Source organism: Scomber japonicus, chromosome 6 (assembly GCF_027409825.1).
Source record: "Scomber japonicus isolate fScoJap1 chromosome 6, fScoJap1.pri, whole genome shotgun sequence".
Taxonomy (NCBI): Eukaryota; Metazoa; Chordata; class Actinopteri; order Scombriformes; family Scombridae; genus Scomber; species Scomber japonicus.
In genome coordinates this window covers 3,791,243-3,807,888 of record NC_070583.1, presented here as the reverse complement: position 1 = coordinate 3,807,888, position 16,646 = coordinate 3,791,243, and the positions used below count along the sequence as shown (strand labels likewise).

Genomic DNA, 16,646 nt, shown 5'->3' with positions numbered 1-16,646 from the left:
CATTCAAAAGATTCAGTTAATAGTGGCAGTTAGAAGAGGCAGTACAGCCCCTTGGACTGGTAAGACTGACTTGTAAAGAGGTTAGAAATGAGCTCCTGGCAAAATCCAGTCAGGAAGCATATAGTTAATACTGGTCCTTCACTGGAATGCACAATCTATCATAGCAAATGGACAGAAACTCAAGCATTTTATTAAAGATGTACTGATAAAGCCAGATGTGAAATGCATTCAAGACATTTAGTTGAAAGTCTGGCTAAGTCATCATACAACAAGACTATGAGGAAAAGGATGGTGTTGGATGTGCAGCATTTGTCAAATAGCATATACCTTACTGATTAGTGGGGAGAGGTGGAGGTCAGGAATATGTTGGGGTGGAGGTGTGGTGCAGGGAAAAGGAGATGGTGATCATGAATTATTTTAATCCATGTAGAAGATTAGAGTTAGACAGATTGCTGGAATTACAAGGCCAAGATAGATGTAGAGTAATATGTTGTGGTGATCTTAACGCCCACAATTCACTTTGGGCGTTAAGGTCACCACAAGTAGATGTTAAAGGTCTAGTAGTAGAGGCTCTCTTGGAGAAGAAAGACTCGGTATGCCTGAGTGAAGGGAAGGGTACCAGGGTAGATGTACATAACACAATGGAAATCAGGGATGGGACTTGACACTGGTTTCTAATAATTTGGTTAGGAAATGTAACTGGTAGATATGGGAAGAGTCTTGCAATGGGAGTTAGGCAATTGGACATTGAGGTAGAAAAGGTATCAGCACAAAGAGGGAAAGGTGACCCTGTATGAAGTGGCAGACAAGTGTTCTAGGTCTGTAAGAGACAGCAACAAGGCCTTTAGGCTTTTAAAGAGGGCACATAGTTATGACCGTTTAGTTGCAGTCAGGAGAGTCCAGGCTGTAGTGAAGAGAACAATAAGACAAGCAAGGAGAGAAGGTTGGCAAAGACTCCGTAATGTGATTCAACTCCAATAGGAGAAGTGTGGAGTATGATTAAGAGAATCAGGGATAATAGAAAGGAATGGGAGTATCCAGTTTTAGAATCTCAAGAAGAAGTAGCAGTTACAGACAGGGACAGAAATGATGGTGAAAGCATTTGTTCAGATACATGGTTCAGGAAATTTGACTGAAGAAGGAAGAAGAACAAAAATAATAGTGAAAGACAACAATTGGGGGCATTGGAGTAACTGACAATTCAATTAACTGTCAATTCACTTTAATTGAAATAAAAAAAGCTTCATGTAAATCAGGCAGAATATCTTCAGGGAAGGACCAAATATTTCACATAATGCTGAGACACCTTGGAAAAGGGGTTTTAAGGACACGTTTGTCCATTATAATATAGTGGGGCTATGATAAAGAAGAGAGAGAGAATGTTCACATTCTATAAAAGAGACAGGACTATTAACACATCAAAGTCAGCCAGTTTAGAAAAATGAGGTAAGAAAAGCACAGATTAATAAAGCTATATGGTTATAGTGGTATTTTTGGATGTTGACAAAGCCTATACGACTTGGAAAGAGGGACATCTTGTAAAGTTAATATGTATGGTTATAAAAGGGAGGGTCATTTATCAGATAAAGAACTTAATGGTAGGTAGAATTATTCAGGTTAGAATAGGAAATTAAATGTCAAGTTGATGGGATGGGATCCCATGTCATAATCCCATTCATTTCCAGTAATGAATTTTCAGTCATTTCTCAAGTTCAACTAGATATTAGCAGGTCTCATTTTGCAGATGGTACTGTGGAAAAGGGGACTGTTTTTCCACATTAAGAAGTAATCAAAAAGGTTGAACACTGGGCATGTAATTAGGACTGGATAGCGAACTTCGATACTTTTATGGCATCAAATGAATTGCTTTGATACTCTTGAGTATCAAACAAATTCTTGACATTCTGTACCAAATTTCCATAGCTGAATGGAGGTAGCAGCAACATCTACAGCGGTTTCACCAGTAACAGGATGAAGCTATAAGATATCAAATGATGATATCAGATGATGATATTGCCCAGCGTTTGACATCAAAATAGCAGTGGTTCAGCAGCTGACAACAGCACCTTGCCTTAGCCAATGTTCAGTGTTATGGTGACATAGAGACTGATTAGCGACATAACTCGCCATTTGCCAGCCACCAAACCGCAGCTGTTTTGACATCAACACAGCTGTGGTATGGTGGCCGGCAAATATGTGTCTGTAGATGGTGTTGCCTCCACCAGCTATGTTTTGAGCTGTTAACCTGGGTAGCATGAAAAGGAAATATACTATAAGAGATAACCATCATATAGCAAAGTGATAAAAACATTTATGTTAATGTAGCCATACAGAGCCACTCTACCCGCACTTCTTCTTTAAAACTAACCAATGTTAAAAGTAGAGAGTTTTGCTGGTTGGGGAGTTTGAACATCATTACAATCACAGCACATGTTGGGTGCCACATCCAGACTTCATTACCTGAAATTATGGGTTGAATTGTTTGTTGTGCTAAGATTAGCTTGATGGCACCGACAGTATGAAAGTGAATTGTAGTAAATAGGTTTATATTTTTTATGTTATGAAACTGATTTGAATGTGTAGAAAATTATTTTTGTCAAAAACTTGAAAAAAGTATTGTTCAGGAATCTATATTGAAGTCAAGGTATCAGTGTCAATATTGAAACGTTTTGAATGCCCTACATATGATTAGGGATTTAAATTTTCAGTAGAGAAAACAAATACATAGTCTGCATAAAGAGCTGGCCCTCAAAAGAGCCAGTACATGTATAGTGTATAGATGCTTAGGAATTATTTTTGAGTTTAAGTTAACATAGGCTGATCATATAAATAAAATATTTGGAAAAGGTCAGAAGGTTCTAAATAACATAAGGCGTCTAAGTGAGGTGGAAGGGGTGAAGACCTCTCTTCGTTAAAAACTATTGTGTGGCTATGATCTGGTCTGTGCTTGATTATAGTGTGTGTTCTGTGGTACAGCCTCAAAAACTCTTGGAAAAGCTTACTAAGGTATAAGCTCAAGCTCTGAGACAATGTTGTGGAGCAGTAAAGTTAACCCCCATCCCAGCCCTGCAAGTCCTAGAAGAAGAAATGCAACTAAATTTTGACCAACTAACCTCAAAGGGTATGAAGAGCAACGCCCCACAAAAGCGGCACAACAGGAGTCTTAGGAACAAAGCAGAGGACAAAGAACAAGCTTTGGGGTATGTTGGCAAAATATATGCAGTTAGGGTTAATCAAGATAAACCCAACAGTTGTAATTCCAGAAACTTAGCCATGGACACACCCAACACCACAGACAGACTAGTATCTGCTGGAGTTCAAGAAGAGAGGGAAGGAGAATCTGTTGATGGCATCTCCAGGCCATGTCTGAAAGCACTACTCCAAATACACCAAAGTACATAGACATGGTTCAAAAGATCCAGAACATCAGACAAACTGCTGCTTTTTCAGATACACAGGAAACTTAACTAACAAAAAAAAAGCTAATTATCTGGTCTTCTCAGTGGAGATGCTAGCATTGGGTAGAGGAGAATAAGAGGAGATCCTTCAGGTTTCTGTACAGATTAAACAATTCAGCAGGTTGGTCAAGGAAAGATGTCACTCGCAACAGAATAAGACAAAGTCATTCAAAGTCAAACAGTCAACATAATAGGAAAGCATCCAACCAGTTTATGTGACACTGTCAGGTTGAGGAGTCTGTTACACATGACACACAGACTGTACTAATTGTACTGTAAGTATAATCAAGAAATACATAGTATGAAAGAAGAATAAGGAAGGCTGGAGTTCAGGAGCTCAGCATTAAACCTTTGATGAACCTGCCAAGTGGATCGAGGAGTAGAGTTTTCTTTGAGTTTATCAGACAGACAGGATTAATATTTAGGATTTATGTGCGTTCCATTAACCTCGGACGTCACACCCAAATTTGAATCGTTCCAGTCAGAAAACCAGTTCTGGCAGGTTAGCCACTGCAGGCATTCCAAATTTCCGACTAGGAACTCAGAAATTCCGACTACCGAGTACAACTGGAGTGCACTATAAATCACTGGTCCTCACTCTGAAGCAGAAGGTGGCAGTAATGCACTTAATACGCTGGTTGCCGGCCAATGCTATAAAACAAGAAGAAGAAGAAGAAGAAGAAGAAGAAGAAGAAGAAGAAGAAGAAGAAGAAGAAGAAGAAGAAGAAGAAGAAGAAGTGACTTCTGATTTGACCTCCTGGAAAGTATAGTGAGTACAATTAGTAACAAAGTAAGCTAAATGAATAAACAATAACTGAACTTGTCTCTTGAGTTTAACCAGAAGAACAAACATACCACTACCACTATTGATAGTTGTAACCATTGTGGGCGACAGGAAATGGTAGAGTATGTATGTTTGCACTGTCCTAGATATCAACAAGAGAGACACCGATAAAGTTACACTTCAAAGGAATCACATGACACATGGACTGAGAGAAATGCTGTAGAGGAGATCAGGGTATAAGGGTATAGGACTATTTTCAAAGTTGAAGAAAGGACAGAATTTAAAGTTAGAATGTAAAGTAGAAGTATTATAGCAACCGTTCTGATCCACAATCCAGAAGGTGGTGCCAATAAAGCAGCCAACAAGAGTAGAAGAAGAACAAGAAGAGGTTGATTTCACAACAAAACATACTCTTAACCCTAACAAACCCAGGATAGTATGTGCTAGTAATGCTATAAAGATGTTATACTGACTAAACAGACACGACACATAAACCACATACAACTTGTAATTGACAACATTCTGGTTTTCACTGTGTGAATCTGCTTTTACATAAAAAGTTCAGTCATATGAAAATGTTAAACTAAATATGATGAGGGTCCAGAGGCTGAAAAAAGCATCCCACTTTGCTTTGCCTCAACGTCACAATCAACGTCAGCTCTGGTCAGTCTCATCAGCTGTGTCCATCCAGCGGTCTGATCTATAAATACTCCTCATTACATCCACGGATCACACCAGTTCTTCTCAGATTTACCTCAGCCTCACTGCCACTGTTATAGCAACTGACGCCATGGAAACCCAGCAGTGACATCAAGGCTCTGGCACAAAAAGGGGCCACGCTAGACAAGTCATTTTTCACTGGTGCTTGCCATGCTGTGGGTTTTTTTAAACAGCAGTAAATGTTGCCACTTATTGTCCCACACATTGTGCCTCAATACATTTACAGCTCTGGCAGTTAGGGTAGGTCAAATTCTTCTGGCTTTTAGCTTTGGAAGGAAAATGTTGCTAAAATGTGCAAACTCACTTAGAGCACAAGGAAAGTCTAAATGTTGTAAACTTCAGTAATTTAACCAACCTTTTAACAGTGCACCGAAAAAGGTTTATGGTTAGAATTATTCACTTTAAAAACTCAAAGAACTCTGAAGATACACAACAGACACTTACAATCATTTAAATGTTCATCAAAAAACACACTGTCCCAGTTCTAAAGGCTCTCAAGACAACAGCATTTTAAAAAGTGGTTATATCAGGTACCTGAAGAAGTCCTCCACCTCAAACTAATGCAGTCTGTAGGTGGATGTAACGTTGTACAGACATGGTACAATTTTATTTATGTTGTAGAATGTGTTAACTCACACTGCAAGTTTTAATCAAAGTCACAGACACTGTACGGATGAATCAGCCAGTCACAATAGGTGCTCACTGTTAATGACAATTCCAATACATTTTGGGTACACCAGACCCTCAAAACTGTTAACAGAGCTTCATTTTTTAAATTCTAATTGTGAAGGAATTCTGAAGCATGTGTGATATTGGCATTCTGTTTTTCATAAATAGCGGTTTATGTGCAGGACATGACGTTAGCATACATTTTTTCATCTACCCCCGGAAACACAAAAATCTGTGGATTTCCCCTTTAATGTTAGTTTTCCCCCTAAATCCAATGTCATAATAAATGTCAAACTAATATTTTGACGTTCACATAAGCCAACTTCATCCAGAGGTGACTGACTAGTCTGTATTTTCACTGTCAATATAACTGCAATTAGTTTGACTGCTGGGATTGTTCTTCCACTAATGCAAGACCCCAAAATCCTCTCATTGAAGCAGCAGTGATTACTGCTATTTCCAATTGATTAAGGACTAATTTATTTTCTTTGTGATCATTTATTTGATTAGAATAGAACAAACTCACCAGCAGTTGTCCTGGCTAATCATCAGTATGATTTGTGCAGGTCCCCCTTCGTGCACTGTGACATAGAAAATGACATGGCAAAGAGGGGGTGTGCAAAATAATTTGCAAACAAAAGCCACATAAAAAAGGTCAGAGAGAGAAGGGCAAAAAGTATAGACAGGAGGGAGAGAGGAGAGAAAACTGACAAGATACAAAACAAGAGGCAGTTAGGAAACCACATGGGGTTTTCCTGACGCTACCATCAACACTTTGCTCAGACTTTCACAAACTGGAGCTAATAAGGTTGACAAAGTTCCAAACTAATGGGGGCCTCAACTGTTGGCTGGAAGTTCCACACAAAGTTTTAATTACTTTAGCAGAATTTGGATTCTCGTACAGTTTATTTGAATCTGACAATTCCCCTACACGTTCACTGCACTGACAGAGTGCCACTGAAGCAGCAGTGCACCAAATGTGATGGTGTGGATTCATTTAGGCAGAGAAACAAACTGCTAAATGTGCAGCTGTGAAGCCACCAAGCAGAGAGTCATGCTGCACAGACATGAGCACGGGATTCCTGCTGTCTCATGTACCAAACACAGTGATGTTAGTTTAGATCCATCTTAATATGATGTCAGTGGCACATGATATATATCTTTTTAGTTAAATTTATGTTTCAGGAAACACTTCATTTCCTGTAACGAAAGCCCTATCTGTGCAACCATGCAACTACTGACAATACAAAGCAACCATAACTTTAATTATTATTATCATTTTTATTGTTATCTGTTGCTTCATTTTCATGTTATTAACAGTTACAGACAATGTGTCCATGCACAGTGAGGCCAATATACAAATATTATTGTATTTAAACAGCCTTGTGTTACAAGTACATACTCAATGCAAAAGGAAAGGAAGAGAAGTGTAGTTGTTATGTATCATTAGCCTGACAAAGTAACGATCAGCAATCAATCAAATAAAGCAAATCTTCAGGTCTGATTTGGGTCTTTAAAATGTAGGTAGTTTCAGTTCTCAGTTTAAAGGGTTCACCAGGTTCACCAATTTTCAAGTCAGTCAGGAGCCCAAATGAACATTAAAGCTGTCTTTCTTGCTGTAATGATTCCTCCTGTTCATACTGACCATTAGAAGATCCTTCATAATGTTTACAATGGAAGTGATGGAGGACTAAATCCACAGTTCTGTGTAAACATGGATTTAAAAGTTGATGTGAAGTTAATATGAAGCTTCAGCGTCCAAATGAGTGAAATCTTCATCTTCTATGTTTCAACATTACAGTGTTTTTAGTACCAAAAAGACAGATGTGTCGTAGCTTGTTCCACTGTCGCAAGAAGATAAACTACTGCAGCTTCCCGTTTCATCTCAATTTATAGTGAGTTAAATTTAGAGTGAGTGACTTTGTTTGAGCTGAGTGAAGTTGTTGGTGGTCACAGACCATAATATTTGCATAATGCATGCACAGAATGTGTAACTACACAGTTGCATGCTAATTTGTTCGTGCTTATTCAATACCTTTATTGTTTTCTTGTTCATATATTTGCTGTTAGTGATTTAGTGTTTTCGGTTTCATTGATCTGTTGCTTCATTTTCTCACAGCGTGTGAAACTGCTTCTGCAAGTTAAAGAAACGTGACTTTATGAAGCTATGATCATGTAAGAACCTCTTTTGTTGTCAGTAGTGAATGACATGACTGATTTTTAACATCTTTAACTCTTATCTCCCTCGTCTTTCTGTTAGAAGTCAATTAGAAGTCTCACATATATGATGCCATGTTTATTATGCCTGCACCATCACATATATCAAATGGAAATACTCTATTGTCTTTTGCGTCATATTAAACAAATATGTCCAAAATTCAGTATGCAACATTTGACATATTTACAAATGGATCTTCTGTGGGTTTACAACAACATAAGTTCATAAAGATAGATCTGTCTGTAAGAGCAGCGGTTCAAGAGGTAAAAACAAAACAAAACAAAAAACAGGAAAAAGGAAAAAAAGAAGTGTCAGAGATATCAGTGAGTGCATCATCAATTTTGTGCACACCTTACGTGCTCTTCCATCTGTAACACAGCAACATGCTTGTATCCTCCTCCCACTGTCTTTCATGCCATTTGATTTTCTTGCTAAACAGGACATAGTTACAATGCGTGGGAGACAACCACAGCTAAATATAAGCTTCTTGACATGTACACAACAAGGGCTCTGTGCTCTTCCTAGCTCCCGGGAGAGTGGGTGGCAACAGCAACGTCACCCACTGCTGCGATGCTCTGCATGCATCAAGATCAGATCACACAGGAGGATGCTTGTCCATTTGACAGATACGTGAGGTCAGTCATGATGAATGTGATAAAAAACACAGTCACCACACAGGTTCTGACTGCGGGAGAGATGTATCTGAACAAAAGAAACTGGACAACAGACTAAAAGAGAGTTTGAGCAATGTGTGGACTTATTCAAAAGAGCACAGTGATTCACCTCGCTGCCTAGCAACCCACTGACAAACAATACCACGCAATAATAAATGACAAGTGTACTTTGTCACTGTCCTAAAGCATTGATGAGTCAGATTTACATTCCATAAATCAGACTATTTAGGTAACCAGGGACCTGTATCACAAAGCAAGTACAACTGAAGTCTGGCTTCATGGCCTCAGTGAGTCTATCACTGGTGATGGTAGATAACGGATTATCAGCTGCCTCTGTTAGATCTGCCTTTGTCCTATTCAGCTAACAGCATGAAAACCAAGAGCAGAGTGACCTCATATAATATGACTGAAAGTGAAGTTATAAAGAAGTGTGAGAATCATTGGTTTTTGTACTGGTATCACATTAACTCTCCTAGTTTAGCATTTATAGAGCTGCAATAATTAGTCAGTCAATCCATTAGTTGCTATTTTGATATGGGATTTTGAGTCATTTTTAATAAGATAATCAGCAGGATGTGGATCATTTTTCTAATAAAATACAACATTGAGTATATTTACATGGCTTCAGAGGGAGCTGGCAATCAGAGAGCAGACCAACAGAAAGGCATTAAAGCACTCACAGAGAGGCCAGCTACTGGCTACAGCACACACAGAGACATCCTACTACCTTGCAGAGTGTCTGTTGACAGGTTTGAGCTGATTCTCTGAAGTTAACTGGGGTATTGCTGACAGTACAGCAGGCTGCTTTCCCCAAGTTTGTGCTTCAACCACATTTAAAGGACAGGTTCACAATGTATTAAGTCTGTCTTAAAACAGTTGCCCATATGAGCAATGGCAGAGGTTAGGCTTGTATATCCCTTGATCCATGTGCTTACAATAACATGAGATGGAGGACAAACTCTACAGTCCTCATTTTGTGTAAAAATGTACTCAGAAGTTTATCTAAAGCTTCAGCTGTCAAAATGAGTCAAATCAAGTTTTTATGTTCTAAAGTTGAAGCCTTTTTAGTACAAAATTCTTGTACTGATCCTTCCACTGCAGCTCAACAGAGAAACACAGAGAGGGAGTTTTATTCTACGAGGACAGTGGAAACTCTGGAATATTTCCGCCTGATGTGAATAAATCAGACTGAAGCCTCATTTTAACTGGTGATAAACTTACAAATAAAAAATGGAAAAAAATGAGGACTGTGGATTTTGGATACATTGATAATGAAAAAAATGGCAGCCCTAGATTTCACCGACTGACTGCTGCTTTCAGACAAACCTGAAAAATTACGAGACTATTCTTTAATGTTATTTTAGATATCAATCCAAAATGATGTACTGGTTGGAGACAGGGTTGGTCCATCCATCCATTTTCTAAACCACTAGTCTTCTAGAGGGACGTGGGGGGGAGCTGGATCACAGCTGACATTGGGTGAGAGGCGGGGGTACACCCTGGGGTCACCAGTCAATCACAGGCCTGATCTCCAGGATTTGCGGCCAGTGGGGGAGAGCTGAAGCACCTAGAGAGAACCCATGCAGAGGGGCTCCTGCAACAGTGAGGCAACCACTGGTGTGCTAACCACTACACCACCTGGTTGAAGAGTGTTTTTATTGCAGCACGTTTGCAAGAAGTACTGGAGTGACTCTGTGCCAGAAGCAGATATCTGACACAAATCTACTCCGAGAGCTACTTCCAAGTCCTAACTTCACCCAAAATACCAATAACTTGCATTTCACTTCTTCATTAGAATGAACCACCCACCTGTACAACACTACAGACTGCACACAGACACTGCTTGTGCTGGAGAGTGTACAACCCTGCTAACAGCTGTGCGTGGCTGTTAACATGCTCACAATGATAATGCTAGCAGATCATGTTGATCAAGATAACAGTGTTGGTTTCGCGAGTCAGAACAGCACTAACATTTTACACTGAACACAAAGAACACCTGAGGCTTAAACAGATGATGGCGCTAGTTATCACACTTTATCCTCCGGGGAACATGAATGACCAATCAACGTATCAAGATATTTCAGCAAAGGACTACAAAATCAACCTCATGGTGGCACTAGACAAAAGTTGGATCACCAAAGTATTAATAATACAACATCTGGGCACCTTGAACATCTGTATCAAATGTTATGGCAATCCATCTCACAGTTATTGAGATATCTCAGTCTGGACACATATCACCATACCTAGAGGCAAGCCAACCTAAACTCAAGCCTGTGTAAGCTTTGATTCATAACGTCAGTTTGTCTTGTTGTTGGCTTGCTGGGGTCTCAGACTAATGAGCAAACATCCCACAGATATGAGTGATCAGTGAAATTTATGGGGTAAGGAAGTGCCTTTCATCATTACACATTAGTCCTCACACCTGTGGTTTCACCTTCTCCGTCTTGTTGGTTGGTTTCTTTCAGTTATAAGACTATCTGATCTACTTTTAGAAGTTGATGTCCCTTACAGGTCAGGACACTATGATCACTACTATGTGGACTAGTGTAGACCTACTTTACTTTAGGTTGTGTGTGTGTGTGTGTGTGTGTGTGTGTGTGTGTGTGTGTGTGTGTGTGTGTGTGTGTGTGTGTGTGTGTGTGTGTGTGTGTGTGTGTGTGTGCTGTATCAGTGTATAAAAACAAAATAATAAGAATGTTAAAGTTTGATGATGGAAGAAAGCAAACAGCTGTTTGAAGTGAGCAGTAACAGGTGTTCACTGACACACTGACTGGAGGTTTAATCGTGACTAACATTACAGACTAGGACTAAACACAGACTCTCCTCTTCTTACCTCTAAAGTGCGGATCTCCTGCTGGGTGAGGTGGTTGGATGCGGCGCATGTGGTGCGCAGAGCCCGCAGGCTGGAGACAGAGATGTCCACCAGCTTCTGGATGAGTTGGCAGTGATGCAGAGCTTCATCAGCGGCTGTGCTCTGCCCGTCTGTCCGTCCATCACTCCACATGAGCGCGGCTGCTGTCACACACTAACGCTCCCTCCAAACATCGCATAATGTGAAACTAGTTTCCGTGTTTTCCGTGCTACACAGATCCTTCAAGACTCCGTCACTAAGTTCACAGCAGACATGTAAAACTACTTCCTGTTGTAACCTCCAAACCACTTTCTGACTGGAACCTTTTCAATAAAACATGAAGACTAAAGATCAGTCCGTTTCATTATAGAGCAGACTACACAAACGTGTTTTACACAGAGATGTATCCATAGGCTATAATTCTACAGATAGGCCTATAAATACAGAGATACAGAGAAGCGCAGACCATTAAAGAAGAATTGTGTTGTCAAAAACAGATGAACAAAAAAACTAAATAGATTAAGAGATCTAATACAGAGGGCCGGCCAATTTCATCAAAAACAGTTTTCATGAAATAGTTTAAAGTTGGAAAATGAAAATAAACCAGACAACCCGAGCTTCTAAATAAGGCATCTCGTTAACATTCGTGTTTAAACTATATCTGATCAATCAGTTCGTCTTAAATCACTACTTTTCTTCATCATGCAGGGTAGGCAGCCTACTTATAGGACTAGAGGTGGAAAGTAACTAGTAACCTACACAAGTAGCCTACTGTTCTTCATTACAATTTTGAGATACTTTGTTTGAGTACCTATTTTGAGAGTTTAAATGCTACTTTTTACTTCCATTGCACTACATCACAGAGGGAAATATTGTACTTTCTACTCCACTACATTTATTTGACAGCTTTAGTTACTTTTCAGATGAAGATTTGACACAATGGATAATATAACAAGCTTTTAAAATACAACACATTGTTAAAGATGAAAACAAAAAGCAGTGTGTAGTCGGCTCACATTTCAGATGTCTATGAGTTGTTAACAGTTCCACCAAATAGTGATTTTTACCTTCTTCTTTACCTAACTTCTCACATGCTTTCATTTCAATAAATGTTCAAATGATCCAATATTTCAGCAAAAATCAAAGATTAGAGAAAAAGTCCAAAAACTGGAAACACATTTGTGTATCAGAACATTTATCTGCTGACCCTTTAGAGGGGCCCCACCCCTATGTTGGGAACCACTGGACTAAACTAGCTAACTGTATATAAAGTAGTGTAAACTAGCTAACTGTATATAACGTTGTGTAAACTAGCTAACTGTATATAAAGTAGAGTAAACTAGCCAACTGTATATAAAGTAGTGTAAACTAGCTAACTGTATATAAAGTAGTGTAAACTAGCTAACTGTGTAGTAGAGTAAACTAGCTAACTGTATATGAAGTAGTGTAAACTAGCTAACTATATATAAAGTAGAGTAAACTAGCTAACTGTATATAAAGTAGTGTAAACTAGCTAACTGTATATAAAGTAGAGTAAACTACCTAACTAAAGTAGTGTAAACTAGCTAACTGTATATAAAGTAGAATAAACTAGCTAACTGTATATAAAGTAGTGTAAACTAGCTAACTGTATATAAAGTAGAGTAAACTAGCTAACTGTATATAAAGTAGTGTAAACTAGCTAACTGTGTAGTAGAGTAAACTAGCTAACTGTATATGAAGTAGTGTAAACTAGCTAACTGTATATAAAGTAGAGTAAACTACCTAACTAAAGTAGTGTAAACTAGCTAACTGTATATAAAGTAGAATAAACTAGCTAACTGTATATAAAGTAGTGTAAACTAGCTAACTGTATATAAAGTAGAGTAAACTAGCTAACTGTATATAAAGTAGTGTAAACTAGCTAACTGTATATAAAGTAGTGTAAACTAGCTAACTGTGTAGTAGAGTAAACTAGCTAACTGTATATGAAGTAGTGTAAACTAGCTAACTATATATAAAGTAGAGTAAACTAGCTAACTGTATATAAAGTAGTGTAAACTAGCTAACTGTATATAAAGTAGAGTAAACTACCTAACTAAAGTAGTGTAAACTAGCTAACTGTATATAAAGTAGAGTAAACTACCTAACTAAAGTAGTGTAAACTAGCTAACTGTATATAAAGTAGTGTAAACTAGCTAACTGTATATAAAGTAGAGTAAACTAGCTAACTGTATATAAAGTAGTGTAAACTAGCTAACTGTATATAAAGTAGTGTAAACTAGCTAACTGTGTAGTAGAGTAAACTAGCTAACTGTATATGAAGTAGTGTAAACTAGCTAACTATATATAAAGTAGAGTAAACTAGCTAACTGTATATAAAGTAGTGTAAACTAGCTAACTGTATATAAAGTAGAGTAAACTACCTAACTAAAGTAGTGTAAACTAGCTAACTGTATATAAAGTAGAATAAACTAGCTAACTGTATATAAAGTAGTGTAAACTAGCTAACTGTGTAGTAGAGTAAACTAGCTAACTGTATATGAAGTAGTGTAAACTAGCTAACTGTATATAAAGTAGAGTAAACTAGCTAACTGTATATAAAGTACTGTAAACTAGCTAACTGTATATAAAGTAGAGTAAACTAGCTAACTGTATATAAAGTAGGGTAAACTAGCTAACTGTATATAAAGTAGAATAAACTAGCTAACTGTATATAAAGTAGTGTAAACTAGCTAACTGTATATAAAGTTGTGTAAACGAGCTCCACCTCCAGCAGCTACAACAGTAACATGCTGCTCTAACACTGATGCTTCACTATTGATAATCTAATGATGTCATATATAATAATACTGCAGTACTTTTACTGTAATACTGCATACTACATCACTCATAATACTGCAGTACTTTTACTGTAATACTGCATACTACATCACTCATAATACTGCAGTACTTTTACTGTAGCTAATACTGCATACTATATCACCCATAATACTGCAATACTTGTACTGCAATACTGCATACTACATCACTCATAATACTGCAGTACTTTTACTGTAATACTGCATACTACATCACTCATAATACTGCAGTACTTTTACTGTAGCTAATACTGCATACTACATCACCCATAATACTGCAGTACTTGTACTGTAATACTGCATACTACATCACTCATAATACTGCAGTACTTTTACTGTAATACTGCATACTACATCACTCATAATACTGCAGTACTTTTACTGTAACTAATACTGCATAGTTACATCACCCATAATACTGCAGTACTTGTACTGTAATACTGCATACTACATCACTCATAATACTGCAGTACTTTTACTGCAATACTACATACTACATCACTCATAATACTGCAGTACTTATACTGTAATACTGCATAGCCTACTACATCACTCATAATACTGCAGTACTTTTACTGTAATACTGCATACTAGATGTAGTATGCAGTATTACAGTAAAAGTACTGCAGTATTTTAGTATTATGAGTGATGACTCATAATACTGCAGTACTTTTACTGTAATACTGCATACTACATCACTCATAATACTGCAATACTTTTACTGTAATACTGCATACTACATCACTCATAATACTGCAGTACTTTTACTGTAGGATGATTTTTCATGCAGGACTTTTACTTGTAAAGGAGTATTTTTTACAGTGATATATTGGTACTTTTACTGCAGTAAATGATCTGAATGCTTCCTCCACCACTGTATCGAAAATAAAGCTTCACAACACTTAACTTATTTATTACTTATGTATTTAATAGAAGTTGGTTAGACGGTTGTTTATTTTATAGGGCTGCATGTAGCTTTATTTTGAAGCATGCATATATTTCAATTTCCTGTGTGCTTTCGGATCAGGCTATTTGAGTTAACGACCACTTGCTTAAATACTGCTTGTGATGTCTCCTCTTTTCCCCATGTATTCTAAATGCTTATCACACTTTGATATATTTTAATGACAGTTACAATGTTATATGTAAACAGCAAAGGGAGTAATGAGACTGCACAATGTGTATGAGTGAGTTGATATCAGATGTATTGCAGTAGTACTAGAAGCCCAGACTTATCTGACTAGTAAATACATATTTGTGGGCTAGTTAAACTGTATCATTAAACAAGTATTTAACAAACAAATGTTTTCCAGAGGGAAGAGGTTGAGTTGTGGTTGTGATAAATTAGAATGCACTGCCATCTGCTGCCAGAGCCGTGTCAATGAAATATTACATCACCACACAAATAAACAACCATCAGTCAGTGTGTCCAGTTTCAAACCTCAACGTTACTCAAGTGTCTGTGAGCTGTATACTGAAGCACAAGCAAGTTCAGAATTGCTGTTCTGTGGCTGAACCTCACTTCCTGTCTCACTGTGAAGGGAGATAAAACTATTTCCCTACAGCAGTTAGTCACATTAGTGTTGCATTACACCGGTTATATGTTGCCAAGAAAAGTGGTACAAAGAGCACAGACAGAATGGATTAAAGCTCTTTTTGACTTTTGTTATCACCTAACTCTAAAACCACATCAGTCCTGCAACTTTAAACCTGCAGTGTGAAACTTTGATATATAAATGAATGTTGTTGCATTCAAGCAATTCCCAAACAAAATGACACAATTGTGATTTAGCCTACCACTGCCAGATAAATCTCTCTGTACACAGTATTCAGAGTTTTTCCACTGGTGTCAGGTTTGACATTCCCACGCTGGCTGGATGTATGTATACTCCACATGTTCTATGCTCTTCTAGACTTTACAAATGTAGTCAGTAGTACACACAAACAAGGAGTCCTCACTGAAACACAGAGAGCAGTGAGGGGGAGAGGATGTAGCACAAACATAAATGACAACAAAATGCAGCAGAGATTGTTAATGTTACAGTATTTACCTTAGTTAGGTGCATTCATTTTATCTCAGTGTGAGAATCTCACTGAGAATCTCCATGTGTGTGCTGCACACACTGGAACATAAGAGAGACACCCACTGTACTGCAATAAAAGCTTCACATGTAAAAAGTCAAGAAGAGTAAGCTTTAAGACATAAGGTGCTTCACATATAAGTGAATGAAGAGCAAATCTGTTGAGTTAACTCCTGATTTAAATGCATAGCAAGAAACTCACCACTGACACCAGTTTATAATAATCATACACAGTGATAATACTGCAAATGCAAGAGCATTAGGCTCAATTGCCTCACTCAGTGATAGATAGTGAATCTTCAGAGACCACCACTTTAAATAACTAAAATTATACCATGAGAGCTTCTG

At 37.9% G+C, this 16,646-nt stretch overlaps 1 protein-coding gene across 1 annotated transcript in view; it reads right to left on the bottom strand.

Annotated features, from left to right (window-relative positions):
• ksr1b (kinase suppressor of ras 1b) overlaps positions 1-11,551 on the bottom strand; it is a 55,267-nt gene extending 43,716 nt beyond the window's left edge. Inside the window, exon 1 of the mRNA XM_053320752.1 lies at positions 11,360-11,551. Coding sequence (XP_053176727.1) covers positions 11,360-11,530 — 171 coding nt within the window. The 5' untranslated portion in view covers positions 11,531-11,551. The remainder of the gene's footprint in view (positions 1-11,359) is intronic.
• Positions 11,552-16,646: the final 5,095 nt, after the last annotated feature.